Here is a 20,377-nt window from a genome sequence, read left to right as displayed (position 1 = left end):
CTGAAAGTCATGAAGAACAGTTTAAATTTGACACAATAGGCAACAGGTTCTTGGAGCAGAATAACAGTTGAGGGAATAAATTAAAGCATTTAGTAGAAATCAATCAGTGTTTATCAAGGACTTCATATGTTCTAAGCACTATTTTGGCACTTAGAATGGAGAAATATAAAAGGAAGTGTGAATCTGAAGGAAATGTTAAAAGAAGAAATAATTGGATTGAATAGTTTATCAGATAACAAAGATGAAAGGCAAGGAAAAATTAGAGATATTTTTGTAATTTCAAGTCTGCAAGACAAGTAAATAAATGACCTGAGATTAAAATTTAATGGTAGCTTCAAAATAAAATATGGTGACAGAGTTAATTATTTCACTTTTGGGGAAGTTGAATACTTATTGGCAGAAATGATTAAGTGCAGATAATGTCAAGCTTAGCTGGAACACTCAAATCATACTAACTGGGCAAAGGCATAGAAGATTCACTCTCTGTTTTCATGTACATGGTAATTTGATCAATTTCTCTATGAGAGAACCTTGATGAGTTTTGCTAGTTCAAGGTCTTTGGAAAGAATGTTGAATATAGTTTTGTGTTGTGTTGTGACTAAGCATTGGGAAGTGAAGGTCTGATCTTCAAATTGAATCTTCTCCATGATCCTTAATTAGAATCATAAAACATTAATGTACTTTAGTGATCATCTGGTCCAATCATTCATATTGTAGATGATGAAATTAATTCCAAAGGGGTAAAGAACTGCTCAAGGCCATTCAATTCAATAAATATCGCTTATAAGCATGGCATTGTGTCAAATGCAAAGGATATAATTGTAAAATTAAACATTACCTGTAAATTTTATAAAAATATAAACTAGTACTAATTAAAATAAAAATAGTTATAAGAAATATGGGGGGGGTATTTATGTAGAAGAGTAGAAGACTTCATTAGGAGGTGAAACCTCACTTGTGTCTTGAAGAAAGGAAAAGACTTCCAGAGAAAGAGATTAAGATTGTGAGGGATTAAAATTGAAGGTTGCTCCAAGCATTGTCAACAATATGGAAAAGTTCTGGGTATAACAGAAAATAGAATAAGAAAGGAAGAACAATAAGTAGGACAATTTGACTAGACTACAGGTTATCTGAAGAGAAATAGAACACAAAAGTTTAAAAAAGATTTGGTTGGAACTATATTGAATCAGTGTAAGGAGACATTTATAAAATTGAATGCCAGTATAAAGAATTTACAGGTTAATTTACAATTGTCAATGAGGAAGTTTTGAAGATTTTTGAACCAAGTAACATTAGCATTAGAGTAGTGTATTAATGATTAGGAATGTGATACTAAAGGTGAATCAAAGCCTTCCTTAAAGAAGCGAAAAACTAGAGGAAGTAAGAGTCATTCAAAAAATACTAATCCTGGTGAGAGGGGGGGAAGTACGTTGAGGGAGGGGAAGATGATTTAGAATCTAATCTGTATAAAGGGAGGATTATGGGAGAAATTAATTTTATTAAATTGAATTGATGTCAAAGTTATATATTACAGAGATAAGAACACAAAATATGATGTAGAATCCTTAATTTCAATGAAAAATGTCTTCAGAACCACATAGAACATGGCAACCAATTAGACAAAATTATGTTAGAGCTCTATCCCATTGAAAGTTCAGGAAAATTAAAATCCATAAGGGAAAAAAAAAAACTAGATATAATACTAAAATGTAAAATGAAACCATTTCCATTGGAAATGAAGCATTTTATTCCTTGGGGGAAAAAATCTAAGACTTGACTAGGTCAACTGTATATAAAAGGTCATCAATACGCTAGTTTTACTTCCAAATGGAGACAATACATATGGATACAAATATATTCTATCTATCTATCTCCTACCCACTAATCTGTATAAGACCCAAAAATAATCTGGGAAGAGTACTGGAGCAGTCATCCATAATAAATAAGGCAAAGTCAATGATAAATGAAATCCACCTATGAACCACAAAATATTGTCAAAAGAGGTTAAGAGTTTGGATGTCTTTAACTTCCTGCATGGCCATGATAAGACTTTTAGCCAAGCGTCTAAAAGAGTCAGAAGAGCCTTCTGCCAATTTTGAAGTAAGTATTATTGCTTTTGCAAGAAGATCGTAGCTGCTCACTGAAGAATAAGCCCCAGGAATCCAACTGGTCAAACTTCTAGAATAAATATCCATGCCCTAAAAGGAGATTATCTATAAAAATTGACTTACAATAAGAAGTCAGCATATCAGTCTAGTGTGTGACCCAGCCTATTAGCCAGGAAAAAGCCTATATAAGCATTAGTGCAATTTATATATCAAAGCTGCAGTATTCCCTAGTGAACTTAGTGACGACCTTTCTCAAAAGGTCTGTTCTTCTGTTATTTAGGAGTTATAAGTTATCTGTTTCCATTACATAGTTTGCATCTATCCCTTTACCCATAGTTTCTTTGTGTATTTGTCAGAATGTGAACCTCAGATTTTAGGGGGAAATCTTAATGATTGTAAGGATTATAATATTATTAATTAATCATTAATGTTAAAGTTACATTACTTAAGTGTTCTACATGTCAGTAAGGTACTCTTTCTCTTTCCCTCCAAACTGAATTGCATATCTACATGGGTATCAGGGAACTGCCTCCATTTCCCCAACTAGACGTTATACTTCTTAATAATAGGTAGAAGGTGGCCCATTTCTTTTCTTACAGAGGATTTAAAAATACTTGTTCGATTGAATTAAATGGGAGAACCATGGCACAGTGGAAAGAACCCTGAATCTGGTGTCAGATAAACTTGGTTAAAATTTTATTTTTGATACTTATTCCCTGCGTGACTAAGCAAGGAATATCTTCCTCCTGAATGTTAGTTTCTTTAACTTGTTGTAGTGGATGAACTAGATGGTCTCTTTGGTTCCTTTCAGCTCTAAATCTCAGGATGTGTGGGTTACAGATGGCTAGAGAGGAAGGTGGGTGTTCTCCTTATGGCTTGTCCTTAGAGAAGTGGGCAGCTTTCATTTGTGTTATGAAAGCAGTTTTTTCTTTTAGTGTTTATCATAGAAAAAGAGGTGCATAAGTCAATATCAAGAATATTATAATATTTGCTTTGCTGTTTACAATGTGGAATTATGGGTATCAAGGGGTGGAATGAAGCTAAAAGTGAGTTATCATTTTTAAGTTGTTGTTTGTCATTCGTTCTCAAAAAGGCTAATGGCATCAGGTAAAAGATGCTATGACATTCAAGTGAGTTGGATTTAAGTGAAGGAGGCTGTGCAAGGTCACTACCTCACTTTTCCTAGAGACATCTGGATGCAGTGACAAAATATAGATGAAGATGACTTTAGATGGCCCTGGATGAATGCAATCAATGGGAGACCTTGGCCTTTTTAAACTAAAGTCTTCAACAGGTCTCAGTCTGACTGAGGCTGCACTCATTCAGTGATCAAAGTTAGCAATTGAGGAGAAGAATCTCCTCTTTCATCTAGTCAAAAAAAATCAAAATAAATTAATCAATGATCAAATGAATCTAATGTGGAATTATGGGTATCAAGGGGGGGAAATGCAAATGAAGTTAAAATCTTGAGTTGTCACTTTTAAGCACCATTTTAGGCACTGCACAAAGTGCATACTTTATGTCTTTTAAACAAAGTAGGCCATTAAGTGTGCTATGCTAAGAGGAATTTTTATCTCAACTATAAATAAAAATGAATCTTTTAAACTTCAAGTTCCCAAACACAGACAATTTGCTGTGTCAATCAAGGCTGTTGTACAGAAATTAACTTCGCCATCTATAACCTTATAGCTATTTTAATAATAATGAATAGAAACATATGTTGACAACAAACATATTCTTTATAGTTTAAAAAATCTTTAAAAAGGAGCTTTTGCACAGAATCTGATTTACTCTTTACTTTTTATTTGTTTTTTTTGTGTTTTTACATTTTTATCTTTTAATTAATGTTACAGAAGAACATTAATCTTTACCTTAAAGCAAATGTTGGGGGGGGGGCGGAGATTTTCCTCTTACCCCCAGATTGAATACATCAAATACACGTGCTTGTCTATAGATCAATAGAAGAATTAATAAGTAATCCTTGCAAAGATACTGTCTAAATTTGTACATGTATGTGTGTGTGTTCATGAATTTTCTCCGAAGTTTGTAGTGATGTTTGTAGGACAGGAGGGATTCAAATTCTTTCTACATTTAGAACTTATTCTTCTCTGAAAAACTTTTTTTGAAGTATTCCTTTTTGTCTGTCTGAACGAGAATACGTGTATTAAAAATGTATATTCTAGAAATAAATTATTAGTACTCAAGAAAATTCATTAAAACTAAATGCTTTAGAAGAGTTTCCTAACTGCATTATTGAGGTAATTTCTATATTGAGAATTCCTATGCTGATGAAATCACAAACTTTTGAAAAAAAAGAAAGGAAGACTAAGAGATATTGGGACTTTTCGCAAAACAACACAGCTATAGATTGTTACAGGACAGAACCAACAAACAACTGACTCTTGGTGGATGGAGGCAAATAAGGAATTTAAGAACCCTGGCTTTTTCTACTTCAAAACCTGTATTCCCTAAAGGTGTGAATTTTAGGGAATAACTTCATCTCCCTCAGCCTTCCTGAGTTTCCTCAGATGTAAAATAATGAAGTTGTACCAGATGATTATTATTTAAAGGAAGCAGTATTGTGCTGTATTGACTCTAGACTTGCAAGTTAGGAAACTCTGGGTTCAAATCTGGGCCTCAATTTTCTCATCCTCAAAAGGTTTTAGACTTGATGGATTGTAAAATTAGTTTCATATCAAAATCTTATGATTCTGTGACTTCAGAGATACATTCTAGCTTTCCCATTCTATAACTAGATAATTTAGAAATTTCAAGGCACAAATTATAACAATAGACTCTGACAGCAGATGATCCAGGAACATTATTTTAGAGATTTTTGTCAAAAATCATTAAAAAAAGAAATTTCAATCCTACATACAGAGCTGATTTCTATTGGTAAGGTCATCTTTAAGTTTCAAAAAATACATATATAATGCTACCATTAGGTATACTCATGTGCAAAAAAAATTATATTACCATAGCATTTTATGCTTTAAAAAAAAAGCCTTTATATGTTTTCTTCTTCAGGTCCATATCAAATATCTTCTGGCCAAGAGCAAATAAAGCCCATTTCATTATCACTTTTACTGAAAGGCATCAGAAAAGACTAAAATACAATAAGTAAAACAATGGTTTGCTGTTGAATATTTAATAACTAGATCTCTAGAAGAGAGATTTACAAATTATACACTTTTAGATTTAATCTGTTATCAATGACATTTTCTTTATTACTTTCTGAAGTTTAGAAGTCAATAAAACAAAACAAAAATCAATCCCTGATTTGTCATATTTACTGATTTCCAAGGTATAAATGTCATTTTGAAAATGTAGCAATTAACTCTTTTGTGTAAGTTCAAGATGGCTCCAGCATATCCTTGATAGGTGAATTGATTCAGATTACAAAACAAGTTATTGGCAAAGTCTGAATTATCATTCAGTTCTCCTGATATTAGGATCTGTGATTTTCCCACATATTATTTCTACCAAGCTTTTTCTATGTAGAACCTGAATCATATGCAAAATCACCTTCAGACAACAGAAACTCAAATTCATAGGAAATCTGTGGTATTTGAGCACTTGAGGATTTAAGCTAAAATTTGTTAGTCACTGTCATGACATAGAGCTTCCTCAGATCAAAGGAAATTTACTCCATCTAATAGAATGATATGCCAAAGAAAAATAATATTTCCTTTTCTGAGATAATACTTACTTAATGAGAGCCTCATATAGTAGAGAACAGGCCTTGGCATTATGTGGTCCTGGGTTCAAGTTTAGCCTCTGATATTTAGAAACAAACCATCTAATGTCTCATGTCCCAGACAATCTTCTACCACTATAAAATGTTAACTCTTTTGTACCACTACACCTCTCCTATCTATCCCTTTCTCTCTATTCAGAAGGTTACCATTCCACTTTCTCTTCATGCTGATATTCCCCTCTTATTATGAAATTGTAATATGCATGCAATATTCATTTTAATTTCTATTCAAGCCAAGCTAAATTTCTGGGTCTTCAGTCTACTAAGTTCTTTAGACTTATCCCAAACTCAACCTCAACTGAGAAAAAGATGCCCATACCCTTTGTCCTCAACCACAAGCATTTTACTCTCATATTCATGCGATTTTTAAATCATTCAATCTGTTCCTCTTCTTTATGATACTTTATTATTTTTCAACCTCACTAAATATTTCTACACCTCAGTTATCCCCCTGGCCATCACTTTATACATGGTCTGCAATTTCCCTCCTTCTCTATAGCTACCCCTTTGATAAATCACATTCAAGCCACTAGACCCTTTACATGTTGCCCATTATGCCTTTCCCAGATCCAACCCTGGATTTACTCTTACTATTCAATTTTTCACTGCTGTTCAACTGTTGCTAAATGGAGATGGAGAAATTTATAAAACCATTTTGGGTGATTCTACTCTAAAATTATAGAATTTCAAATTGGACCCTTCTGGAGCAAGATAGTCTTTTTACATCTCCCTTTTTCATTCACTATCCCACTCACCATAAGGTCGATTAATTTTCTGCCCTTCCTCAAGTGTCCTGGGACACCTACTCCCCAACCCTTTTAGCTTAAGGTTTCATTTTGTAATTAACTGAGGAGGTTTGATGTCATTTGCCAAAGGATCTCTCTTCTTCCCTCCTCTACATCTCATTTCACTCAGATGTGTTCCCTGACTATTCCCTCCTTCACCCTTGTCACACTGAAGTGATGTTCCTAAAATTACACAGAATTTCATGTAAAAAAAATCTCAAGAGTATCTGAATCTACTTTCCATCCTCCTTGAAAATACATACAAGAAAACCCCAAACAAATTATTTTTCTCACTGACATTTTGACAGAAGTGGCTGTGTTTTTTTGAACTATAAAGACACAGTATCAACACACTGGAACTAATTTGAGAAGATCTGAAAATAAAGTAATAGGATTCATGGAATTTAGAATTCCCACAGCAACTCAGCTAGACTGTGTTTCTTTTTGTGTGTTTTTCCTCTTTCCAATTGTTTTTGTTGTTATTGAGATAAATCTTCCTTATACCTATTAAGTATTTCATTTTGCCCCAAACTTCAAATTCTTTCACCCTACATTTTTCTTTCCCTTCTCCCCTCAGTATCTCCATTTTTATTGTGATACTTCATTTCTTCAAAAAAAAATTCATTGATGCAAATCCCTCCACATGAATAGATGATCTTCTACAAAATTTCTTCTTACTCCTACACTATAATTTTTTAATGAGTGGATATATAACTATACTCTCAATTTTCATGATGTAGGTGCTGGTAAGTTTTATGATCTATCTCACACAGTAAGAGATTTCCCACTTGGCTATTATGAGAAAGGTACCAAAACAGCCATCTACCTCTAAAATGTCCTTTTTTCACAGATTAGCCATGGTTGTACTCTTTTGTTGTTCTGAAGCTTGAGAATTCCCATGTTATTTTTAGGTCTTTGGATTAGACAAACAAGATGAGGCTATTATCTCTAGCCAAATGGTGTGGTTAAAATACATGTATGTTGCCTAGCAAGAGAGAGAAAGTTCTTGCGAGATTTCCTGACCTTCATGCAGAAAGGAAAAAAAAAATCCTTATGTGATCAGTTTTCTGGTGATAAGCTCCTCTGGACTTAGACTGGTTTTTAGAAAATAGACACAAAGTCTGTGATGTTCTGAACTTGGATCCTTAATAGTCTATCACAGCATTTGGGCTCTGCTGGTCTTGTATTTGAAAATCTGGGGTCACCTCCACCCAACTATGATATCAAAGTAAGAGTACAGTGGATGATTACTTATAAATCTCAAAAGAAGTCCAATTATGAATAATGGCAAGTTTTTGTTGTCTTAATGAGGAAGAGATGATTTAAAAGAAATATTATTAATGCTATTTCCCTTAGAAAATGTAAAGACCTTTTCAAATCTTTTATCTATTCTTTTTTTTTTTTTTTTAAGATTTATAGTTTTCAATACACTTTGAATTCCTCCCTCCCACCCCCACCTCCACACACATTTTATGCTTGAAGTAATCTTATGGTGAAGATAGAGGAAGCATTTTTCTCCTTATTTTGAAGGGAAGGGAACTAAGGCTCAAAGAGACTGAATAATTTGTCCAAATTGTACAGAAAAGTGGCAGAGTTCAGATATTTTGTTTCTAGATCAATGCTATTTCTACATTCTTAGTGATAAATGTCAATCAGTCAGTAAGCATTTGTTAAGTGTCTACTCTATGCCAGGTACTGTACTAAGCTCTGGGGTATAAATACAAAAATGAAATTCTAGGTCTTCAAGCAGCTTATAATTAAATGGAAGAAAACACACAAAAAGTGTCATGGTATAAAATTCAAGAGAAATCCCAAAGTACTGTAGCCAGGTGAGAAATGAGAAATTCTGAGCTAAGTTTAATGGAACATTTTGGAATCCACAGCTTCCCTTTCTAACCAGAGAGACAGAGTAGGGTGATGAGATAGAGTAAAAATACTGCTAGGATATTATTGCAGGATGATGACATTTTCCCAATAATGAGCTTCCTGGGGCATTCATCTATAATAATGCTCAATGGAATATTACCCCTTTCACTTAATTAATAGGAGATGTTTCTGTAACTTTTTTTAATGAGTAGAGATACATAACTATATTCTCAATTTCCATTATCTAGGTGCTGGTAAGTTTTATGATCTATCTCACTCAGAAGTGAATGATTTCCCACTTGGCTATTGTGCTGTGAAAGACACCAACACAGCCATCTGCCTCCAAATATCTTTCCTGACTGACTAGCCATAGTTGTGTTCGTTTTTTCTTCTGTAGCTGAGAATTCCCATCTTATTTTTAGGTCTTTGGATTAGGCAAACAAGATTGGGATATCATCTCCAGACAAACGGTGTGGTTAAAATACATGTGTGTTGCGAAGGAGAGAGAAAGACAGTTCTTGGAAGATCTCCTGACCTTCACATAGAAAATATTACCATTATTAATAATTATAATAGGTAGTAGTAGTGGTGATAATAACAGGTATTATTGTTATCATCACCCAATAGAGAGTTATCATCTTAAAGACACATCTTAAAGACTGTCCCCAGGAGAAGGAAATATTTAATAGGCAGAAAAATGAGAGTTAGAAATATGACAATCAGAAATCCTGGAAAACATCCTGTCCTTAATGACATCGAACTATGGAAAGAGATCTTCCTGAAATGAGCCACTAATATTTTAGAGAATGAACAGGAGAGGATGCCCATCAAAAAGTTTACTTTACACCCTTCTGGATATCACCCCTTCCCATTTATGACTAACAAATAAATTTAAAATCTTTTTAAAGAATCGTGAGGGAGATGGAAACTTAAAATAAGGTTTAAATCTCTTTTCAATGTCATTAGTGATTATCTTATTTTCAGCACATCAAATGGAGTGGCCTGGGACAAAAACAAAGGAAAAAAAAAGCATTTGTAACCATTTACTTTTCAATGACCCCTGTTCTTGTAGCGTGGTCAACCACTGATTTGTTTCTGCCTCATTAGTGAGGACCTGCCTATATTTTATTTTGTAGAATGCCTCATAATATTTTTCAAACATTTGTGTTTTGTAAAAACCCAAAATACACTTTGCCAAGCTGATTTTAACACATTTCAAGTAACAAGCATTTTGTCCTTATGCTTCTCATTAATTTTACTTCAAATAGTCCAAATGCTTTCTTTCAGGCATTCCCAAATAAGAAAAATGCATTATAGTCATATTTGTTTTTTTTTAAACTGTCCACTTTTTTTCTCCCACAGAATATAATTAATTTAATCCTTACTCTTTAATGTAGGTTTGAAGATTGTGTTGAAATTGCTGAACAGAATCATAGATTCATAGATGGCATGTAAAACAGAAAAGCAGAAATGGAGGAGCAGAGAAAGAAAGTGGCTTGCCCACTGTCACATAATTAGTATGAAATAAAAGATTGGATTTGAAGATTTCTGGTTTCTAGCTCTGGGTGTTTGCCACTGCCTTATAATGGTTATCAACTTCATAAAGAGCAATGTATTCTCTGTGATAAGTGGGGAAAAGTCACTATTCAAGACAATGAAAAATTGAATCTATAGTAAAAGTGGAATTAGCAAAATTCTAAAATCTCTATTGAATAGAATTTTATGTATTTAGGCTATTTACTGCCCTCTACTTTTAAGAGAAAGGAATAATCTATAAGAAAACTATGCGAAAGGAAAGAATAAGTTTGACAATATAGAATGTAAGCTTCTTGAAGGTAAGCACCATCTTAAGGGTAAACACTTTTGTATTTGTTGCTTCGGTACTAGCACATGCCTGCCACATATATCAAGGCTCAAATTATCTTTTTAATTAATTTAAAAGGAAGGATCAGGGTAGTCTTTTAGTAAATACAGATTCAGACCAATCTCTGAGTCTCAGCTTTTTCAAATTTAACTTCAGGCATAAAATAAAGAAGACTCAATTTAGAAGAGAATTAAATTTACCCATCTAATTAAAATTACCTTTGTCTCCCCTCTTGTCTCCTGTCCTGGAAAGTGTATATTTATTGTAGTGATCTCATCTGCATAAGAAACCCAGTCACAAAACTGGGGCTCATTTGGTAAAGTACTATCTTAGAAGGGTTAGAAAGTAAAGAAAGAAAATATTCGAAAATTTTTCCTAAAGGGTTAAAATAGAACTATATTTGAGTATGCCCTCAATAAAAAATGTATCGGACTCTCAATTAAACATAATCTGATTTTATTTCATTATTCACATATTTATTTGTTTGTTTATTTGTTTTGTTATTTTCTTCAACTTGGCCTACTTCATGATTTCCACAGATACATATGCCAGTGTTGCCATGGAACTAACATGAATTTTGTTTTGGACATCAACAGTGGTTTTGTTCTCAGACAACTTATAAATATGGGTCATTTATATATCCTAATTCTCTTTTCCATCTTCAAAATTGCTCCCAGAATCTCTGACCTGGGTCCAATTAACATATTAATCTAACATGATTATTATCCCTCTCCCCTTCACTTTTCTCCCATTATAAGAGAGATTCTGGAAGGAAAAAAAATATTTTTCTAAGAAATCTTGAAGTGAAAAGATGGCTGGATATGGGGCCCAAAGATAAGGTTCAAATCCTAAATCTTACTCATGAGCTATAAGATCAAGTTATTTAACTTCTCTTGAACTTGATTTCCTTATTTATAAATTGAAGAAAATATTTCCTATATATTCTTCCTCATAAAGTTATTGTTAAGAAAGTGCTTTGTCATGTTTAATCTATATTAGAGCAATCCAATTGCTCACTAGGGGAGGAGAGAGATAAGGAGGGAGGAAGAAAAATTTGGAACACAAGGTTTTTCAAGGGTGAATATTGAAAATGATCCTTTAATGTATTTTGAAAAATAAAAAAGCTATTATTATTAAAAAAGAAAAAAACAAAAAAAGGTGCTTTGTAATTCTTAAAGGCTAAATAAATTTGAGTTGTTATTAATAATTCCTGAGAATATCCCCTTTTCTTATTCTAAGAGTAGTGTGTTGATGGGCTTTCTCTTTGTGTCTCTTCTCTTGATTTTAGATAACTGTGACAACCCATTATCAGCCCTGCTGCCTCCAACAGCCTTTTCCAGTTCATCAGAACTCTTTGGCACTCTCAGCCCAGCCCAACTCAACAGAAGAATTGGTAAGTAAGGTGACTGAAGCAAGAATAAGTCTATAAAGAAAAATGCTAATGAATAATGGATGAGGCTGCATATTGGAAGAAAACTCACATTTTACTAGAGTAGAATCTAGTAGAATTTACTAGAGTAGAGTAGAGTACTTGATTCTACTCTAGTATACCAAACATAAGTGTTCAGACAATTTGGTTCTTTACTGATTATTATAGGAGACTTTGATGAAAATGAAAAAAAAAAGTTTATCTTGTACTTTGTTTTTGCATTATAATAGAAATCCCAAATATATGTTTGAATTTATTGTCATGTGGATGAATAAATATATTTGATAATATATTTACATTAGAAATGAATGAGGAACAAATGAGGGAAGTTTTTCCAGACTTTTATTTTCTCTGATTAAGCAAGTAATTGGGTTGATAGGAAAAGAAAGATAGTAGAAAGGAGATAATTTGTAATTTTGGTAACCAAGATTATTACCTCATTTCTTCTACTAACTACTTTGGATACTCTCCACAAGTCATCTGACTCTGGGATTCAGTGTTCTCATCTCAAATTCACCTTTGAATACAGAAAGTCCATCACTGTGGTTGGTACCCTGAAAAGAGCCTTGGAAGCTATCTTCATTTGTTTTTAATAAGATAATCATAAAGACTCCTATTTGTTGATGAACACTTTTGTGTGAATTCCAAAGCTACAAATGTATTTCCAAAGAAGTAGCTTCAGAAATATGAAGTGTTATCAAGTAAAAGACATAAATCTGCTATTACCATTAATAATATAACAAGAAAATGAAGGGAAATGGATAGATGACAGCAAGAACTTTAAAAAAATTAAATGAGCAAATGTTTATGGAGACTATTAGCATTAACTTAGATTTTAGATGTGACTAACAAAATTATAATGGATGCTCTTAGTCTTATAGGAGGTTAAAATTGTCCTGGGAAGGCAATCCTAAGTATACCAAAAAGAGTAAAAAGAAAAGATTTAATAAATATTGTGCCAGTTAACAATTGGAGAGAGAGATGTTAGAAGGCACCACCAAATTAATTGTCAAAATAATTTCCATTAAATTCAAGAGACACTTATTCAGCAGCTAATTTGTGCAATACTAGGTTCCATGGATGCAAAGTCAAAAGTGAAGTAGTTTCTCCCTTTTAGAATCTTGGATTCTTCCAAGGATTATTATGAGAACAAGTCAGTCATTGCTAAGTTTATGCAAAGTGATTTCCAGAAGGAGAAAATTTTAACAAATAGGAAGTTTAGAAAAGAACTTGCATAGAAAGTGGCAACTAAATGTCTTTTGGTGGATGGTAGGAATTCTGCAAGACAGAGGTGAAAATGGAATGTGTTCTAGACATGACTGATAATTTGTATATAAATAGAGGTGGTATGAGAAATATAACATTTGAAATATAGCAAGATAACATGGAGAGGCTATAAAGAGAAAAAAATAAAACAAGAACAAAAAATTAAGAAATAAGTTTGGAAAGAATGAAGTCTGATTGCAAAGGACTTTTAAATAATCAGGGGGAGATTATATATTTTACTCTAGAGGCAATAGAAAGCTATTTTAATAGTTGAATGATATGGGGGAAGGCAAAGGAATAATCATTGACCACATGTCTACAATGTTCCAGATACTATGCTAAATGCTTCATAATTATTATTTTATTTGATCTTCACAACAATCTTGGGAGGGGAAGGTGCTACAATTTTTATAGTTGAGGAAATCAAGGTAGGCAGAAATTAAGTCACTTGTCCATTATCACATAGCAAATATCGTAGGTCTGATTTGAATTCATATCTTTCTGATCCAATGTTCAGCATTGCTGTGTACCGCCAAAGAAGTGTGTGTTATGAATATCAATTTGGCATGTTGATGGAGGATAAATTAGACAAGGGAGCATGGAAACAATTAAAAGCTATTGAAATATCCAAGTGGGAGATAAAAATAACCTAAATTGAGTCATACTTTTTTGAGAAGAATAGTGGACAAATAAAAGAAATGAATATGAAAAAGAGCTAGAATATGGTAGAATATGGAAGGTAAAGCAGAAGAAATTCAAAGATTACTCCAAGATTGCAAATTGATGGACAGGAAGTATGGAGATTTTATCAACACAGTAGGGAAAATTTGAAATAGCAAAAATATAATGAGAGAAAAAGAAAGAAAGAAAGAAAGAAAGAAAGAAAGAAAGAAAGAAAGAAAGAAAGAAAGAAAGAAAGAAAGAAAGAAAGAAAGAAAGGAAGGAAGGAAGGAAGGAAGGAAGGAAGGAAGGAAGGAAGGAGGAAGGAAGGAAGGAAGGAGGAAGGAAGGAAGGAAGGAAGGAAGGAGGAAGGAAGGAAGGAAGGAAGGAAGAAGGAAGGAAGGAAGGAAGGAAGGAAGGAAGAAAAAAAAAGAAAGAAATTTGTCCATGGGCACTCAGCTAGTAAGTGTCTGAGTCCAGATTTGAAATCGGGAAGATGAGACTTCCTAACTCCAAGTCTGGCACTCTATCTGCTCTACTATCCAATTACCTCTCTTAAGTTATACCTAGATTCTAGTAGGCGAAACTAAATGACCTCTAAAGAATTCTTGATTTAGCTTTTGTTTCAATATGTCCGGCACATTATCACAGCCCCTTATTTTAGGGACTTATAGTTAAATATGGGAGACACTCAAGACATTGGAAGTATATTTGGGAATGTACAGTGGATTTATCTCAATAATAAGTATGTAATTAACTCTTGCTATGTGCTATATGAGGGTTTATTATAAGGCAATAAATGAGATTATTTTTCTACAAGACTGACCAGAGCTTATACACACTAATGAGTTTACTATCTACTTGATATCCTCACCTAAGGAATAGGATAATCACAACAGTTTTAGAAATCCTTATTTGGAAAGCTCTTCAGAGCCTGCATCATATCCTCTTAGACATCTACATCAGGAAGAAATTGTCATCTTTTTCAGTTGAATTTAATTTTTAGAAAGAGCTGATATTTATCCACAATCACATCTGGTATATAAACCGGTGGCCAAGTTAGGGAATAATGATTTGGCTTTAAAATGAAATATAATGATAAAATAATATGATTAGTTTTTTTTTTTCTGGTAGTGAAAAGACTTATTTCAAAATCAATATAAAAGGCAGCCCAAAAATGCTTTGAGCAATGTAAGCTTGATGGAATAGGAGTCCTGTTTCTCAAAATGACTATTTCAAAGAAACAAACAATGAGTTACACATCTGTGGTTATCTATGTGTTTAACAAACACTTTCTCTCTCTCTCTCTCACACACACACACACACACACACACACACACACACACACACACAGAATTTCACTGGTTTCCATATCTCACATACAGTGGAATGGAGGGAGACAGAGGTATAAGTAAGAAAGGTATCCTTTCCCCCCCTCTTTTTGGTGAGGCAAAGGGGGTTACAAAATGTATTCAGAGTCGCACTGTTAATGAGTGCCACATGTCTGAGGCCAGATTTGAACTCAGGTCCTCCAAAGTCCAGGGTAAATGTTCTATCCACTGAGCTACCTCAGTGCCCCCTGAGAAGGCATCTTATGTTTTCAATTACTGTAGGAAAGTTCATGAATGGAGTAACTTTTGAGCAATATTTAAAAAGAATGAAATGGGTGTTTTCATATTCTCATACACAAATCTGATTGTCTTTCTTCTACCCTGAGATCTTTACTGGTTTCCCATTTCCTGACAAATAAGGATAAAGTCCTGGTGCTGGTTTTCAAGTCTATTTGCTATCTTCCTTAACTTTACTTTTATTTTAAAAGCTTTACCTCATAGTATTCATTTTTATAGATACTCAAGTTCTGACCAAATGGAATTAACCCTTTCATTTTTTTTGCTGTCTCTGTGCACATTGTCTTTCATGATTAGAGTTAACTTTTCTACATTAATGTAACCTCTTAAAGTTCTTCCTTTTCTTTGTATCTCAGTTGAAGTGCCAAGTCCTCTAGTGAGCCTTACCTGAGGTCTCTCCAATGAAAATGATTTCTCTCCTTTCTCAAATTTCTCATGGCAAATGTTTTTGACTATATGTTTCCCCTTTACCTTGTCATACTGAAACTTATAAAATAATTTCAAATCTGTATGCTTTTCTTTTCATTAGCCTGTAAAGAGCTTGAAAGTAAAACTTCTGCATTTCTGGTACCATCCCATAGTGTCTTGAAAATTATAACAAACAGTTATTTAATAAATTTTTGTTGAATTAAATCGAAAGAATGAGTGTAATATTTTAAAGGAGAAAAATACCTAGTTCTGAAGCCTCAGAAAGGGAGACAATCACATCAATTTCCTGGTATGAGTTCTGTAATTAAGAAAAAAATCTTTGTTGCTAAGAGGAAAAGGAGCATGTAGAAACACAAATTTAGAGCAAAATCTCAATCAGGAATGTATCAAAGCCAGATCACCACTTTATGTCCAGTATAAGTCAGTAGTGACAGAAAATCATTACTGCCTGATGACACTCCAGCAGTTTCTGGAGAAGTAACATACATGATTTCACTCCAGTTTCTTTCCTAATGGACAAATGTCAACACATCGCAGATGGCATTGCCTCAATTTGTTCTAATTGCTAACCATGTTTGGCAGTCTCAGAGACATAAAAGACTAAAGCAAATATGGAAAGCGTATTGTCCTAGCTTCATGGTTCATAGTTCATAGATTTAGAACTAGAAAGGTCTTAAATAATTTGGCTCAATCTCTCCAGTTTATTATAGATGAGTAAACTGAGGTCCAGATATATTAAGAGACTTGATTAACATCCGATTTGTAGTAAGTATCAGGGCCAAGATTCAAACTTAGGGCTCCCAATTGTACAACAAGCATTCTCTCTCTTTCAACATGCTTTTTCTCCTTTATTTGGCCTCTTTAGGAATGAATGGCAAAGAGATTATTATATAGGGTTAGAAACATGGCTTGGTTCCTATCTTCTTTCTCAATTCATGTTCCTTTTCTATCTTAAATCTCTCCCACTGCATTTAGACTGGAAGTATAATTCAAGTCATACATGTTTAGATAAAATAGGAAGTTTATGATAAAGTATTAAGAAATCAATATTGGGAAGGAAGGAAGTTTTTAGAGTAGACATCTAAGAACATTTAAGACTGCTATTGACCTAAAGGAAGTGTGCTGAGGCTACTTTGTACTAGTTCATGAAAAGTGATTGTTAAATTTTTAATATGAGCTAATTAGATCTCCAAAACTGGCAAATTATGATATTGTACTGCATTGTTGACTGATTAGACTTAAGAAGGTGATAGTAAAAATGTGTATAATGCAAATTAAACTTCAAAGTGATTCACACATACTATCCCTTTACTCCTTACCCCTCCCAATCTGATTGTTAAACATTTAAAATTTATCTCTGTGTTAATCCTTTACAGAAAGGGTTGAGTGATATTAAAACATATCTTTCCCAGAAGTTAGCATGTTACTCCATACAGAGTATCTCTATATAAAAAAAAAAAATCACTATATTTGTTGAATGGAAGAATGAATGCATGAATAAATGAATGGGATCATCATGGACGGTAACTATGGTCTCCCACAAATTGTTCCAGAGATAGACTGTTAAACTGTAGGGATTATGGCTTTGATCCAGCATAGCATTTGTCATTTTTTAGGCATGGGTTATTTTCTTTCCCTCTCCCCACAACCTTTATTTATTTGTATGCTTTCTATTCTTTTTCAATTTACTTTCATTTTGATAAATCTTTAAGAAGGGTTAGAAATTTTGACATATAAAAAAAAGCTAAAGAAATCTTTTCAGTATCTTTATTTTGGAGAAAAGGTTTAAAAGGAGTTCAAGGTCACAAGGGAGAGTAAGTGACAGACCTAAGATTGAATTTAAGGTCTTATGAAGAAATCCATTTCCCTTTCCTTATAAGCACACACTTCTCCAAAAATAGCAAAAGGTCGAATGTATTTTGGGAGAAACTCATTGAACATCTGTGCTGCTTCTAGATTTGACAGAATAAATGTCCCAAAGCCGAAATAATATTTTCTCATATGTATAATTCCTATACCATGTCAAATACATTTATCTTCAGGTAGAACCTTAATACTTGTCATAGTCATTAATATTATCTGAAAATTTTCTCTTTATAGCACTATAATCTTTACTGAGTTGATGCAGTTATATATATATGAGCCCTTTCCTCAATAAGCTGCAACTATAACACAGGAAGGATGAACCCTAGGGTATGGTAGTTCAAAATGGTTGTTCTGTCATCTACTTCTTTCAATCAAGTGATCTATGGTAGAGATGAAGGTAGATCCTTTTGCTGAGGTTCAAAAAGAAATGGAATTCAGACATCTTCAATCAACCCATTTATTTTGCCCTCACATTGACATTCTCCTTTCCCTCAATGAATGCATCCCTTCCTCCACCCTTAAAGCTAGTTTTATTGTTCATTTTAATATAATTCAGCTAATATGGACATATTAGAGAAAAGGGCATATCAAGAAATAGCAAGCAAGACTTCTTTTCTTTTTCCCTTGTCTTTTCTTTGTCTCTCTATATCTCTGTCCCATCTATATCTCTGTATGTCTTTTTCTCTCTCCACTCATATCCCCTCTTTATCCTTCTTTTTCTCCCTTTCCCTTCCCTTCTCTTCCCTTTCTTCCTGTCCCCTTACATACTTTATCTATCTTTTTTCATATTCTATCATTGTTAAGATAGACACTTTCTTGTAGTCACAATTGCCACTAGTCTTTAACTTGTAATCCAAGTAGAACTATTATGCCAAATCATCATGAACACTTCCTCTGAGTTCTCTCTGGTGTGAAGTCTGTTCAAGGAGTCTTTATTAACTCATTTCAATCAATGAATCTATCAACAATTATCCATCACATGTATTATATTCCAGGTTTGTGCCCACCACAAACAATAAACAAATACAGAAAAGAGAAAAAAAAACATAATTCTTGTTCCGAGGAGTTTACATTCTGGGGTAGACAACATGTATATACTAAGTCTTTACAATGTAAATATAGAATAAAGTCAAGAAAGTTGAATTTATGGCAATTAGAGTAGATGGTAATATCACACAAGGAAAAGGATGAAATAAAGAACATGTTTAGAAAACAGAACTATGGGATTATAAATTTAAAATACTCTTAGCCATAGAAACAGATTTACTTATAGACTATAAGATTACATTTCAGAAGTATAGGTTCAATCTGTAGAGGAGAAAATATTCTTGCCAAAGCAATGAAATCACAGGCTTAATGCAATAAATACATGCAAGAGTATAGTTGAATTAAATGAAGTTCTTTGTTTCTTCCAGCTCTTATTATAAGTCTATAGTTCTTTTTTTTTTTAATTTCAATAGCCTTTTATTTACAGGTTATATGTATGGGTAACTTTACAGCATTAACAATTGCCAAACCTCTTGTTCTAATTTTTCCCCTCCTTCTCCCCACCCCCTCCCCCAGATGGCAGGATGACCAGTAAATGTTAAATATATTAAAATATAAATTAGATACACAATAAGTATACATGACCAAACCATCATTTTGCTGTACAAAAAAAAAAAAAAATAGGACTCTGAAATATTGTACAATTAGCTTGTGAAGGAAATCAAAAATGCAGGTGGGCAAAAATATAGGGATTGGGAATTCTATGTAATGGTTCTTAGTCATCTCCCAGAGTTCTTTCACTGGGCATATCATTACTGCTCCATGGGAACTGATTTGGTTCATCTCATTGCTGAGGATGGCCAGATCCATCAGAATTGGTCATCAAATAGTATTGTTGTTGAAGTATATAATGATCTCCTGGCCCTGTTCATTTCACTCAGCATCAGTTCGTGTAAATCTCTCCAGTCCTTGCTGAAATCATCTTGTTGGTCATTTCTTACCAAACAATAATATTCCATAATGTTCATATTAGGTCTATAGTTCTATGAAATTACTTTCCTTCTTCTGGTTCAGAGACACATTTTCTACCTCCTCAATCAACCTCTAGGATTTAGACATCACTAGTTGACCATATTTGCAAGATCCTGCTTGATTTCTCAGGTTCACTGTATGGCTCATATTTATTACCCTTCTTTCAGAGAAGGATTCAGTCCCCAAGATCAATCTAATTCATTCTATACCATGTTATTAATATATATTCATCCATAATCATAATCATACTTAATTGTCATCAAAGCAAAGGTAGACTTCTTTGTTTTATTTTCACAAGAGAACATTTGAATTAGTCCAGTATCCCATTAGCAATGATGCTTATACATAATGGTGACATAAATATATATAAAAAGATAAATCAACATTAAAATAATTTAAAATGGTTTATTATGTAAGAGTAGTTATCAGAAACAATGTAATAATAAGTAGACAGTAGGTATTTAACAAACGTGCATTAGCTGCTTCACTGGTTAATGAACAGACCAAGAATAGCTTAGTTATGTTTTGGTCATGTATACTTATTGTGTATCTAATTTATATTTTAATATATTTAACATCTACTGGTCATCCTGCCATCTAGGGGAGGGGGTGAGGGGGTAAGAGGTGAAAAATTGGAATAAGAGGTTTGGCAATTGTTAATGCTGTAAAGTTACCCATGTATATATCCTGTAAATAAAAG

The 20,377-nt window shown here is 33.3% G+C and overlaps 1 protein-coding gene across 1 annotated transcript in view; it reads left to right on the top strand.

Annotated features, from left to right (window-relative positions):
• Nucleotides 1–20,377, top strand: part of CNTNAP5 (contactin associated protein family member 5) — an 876,250-nt gene that overhangs the window by 174,177 nt on the left and 681,696 nt on the right. Inside the window, exon 2 of the mRNA XM_031959885.1 lies at nucleotides 11,669–11,773. Coding sequence (XP_031815745.1) covers nucleotides 11,669–11,773 — 105 coding nt within the window. The remainder of the gene's footprint in view (nucleotides 1–11,668; nucleotides 11,774–20,377) is intronic.

Source organism: Sarcophilus harrisii, chromosome 3, assembly GCF_902635505.1.
Source record: "Sarcophilus harrisii chromosome 3, mSarHar1.11, whole genome shotgun sequence".
Classification (NCBI taxonomy): Eukaryota; Metazoa; Chordata; class Mammalia; order Dasyuromorphia; family Dasyuridae; genus Sarcophilus; species Sarcophilus harrisii.
Note: the sequence above shows the minus strand (reverse complement) of the source record. Positions and strands in the feature narration are given on the sequence as shown.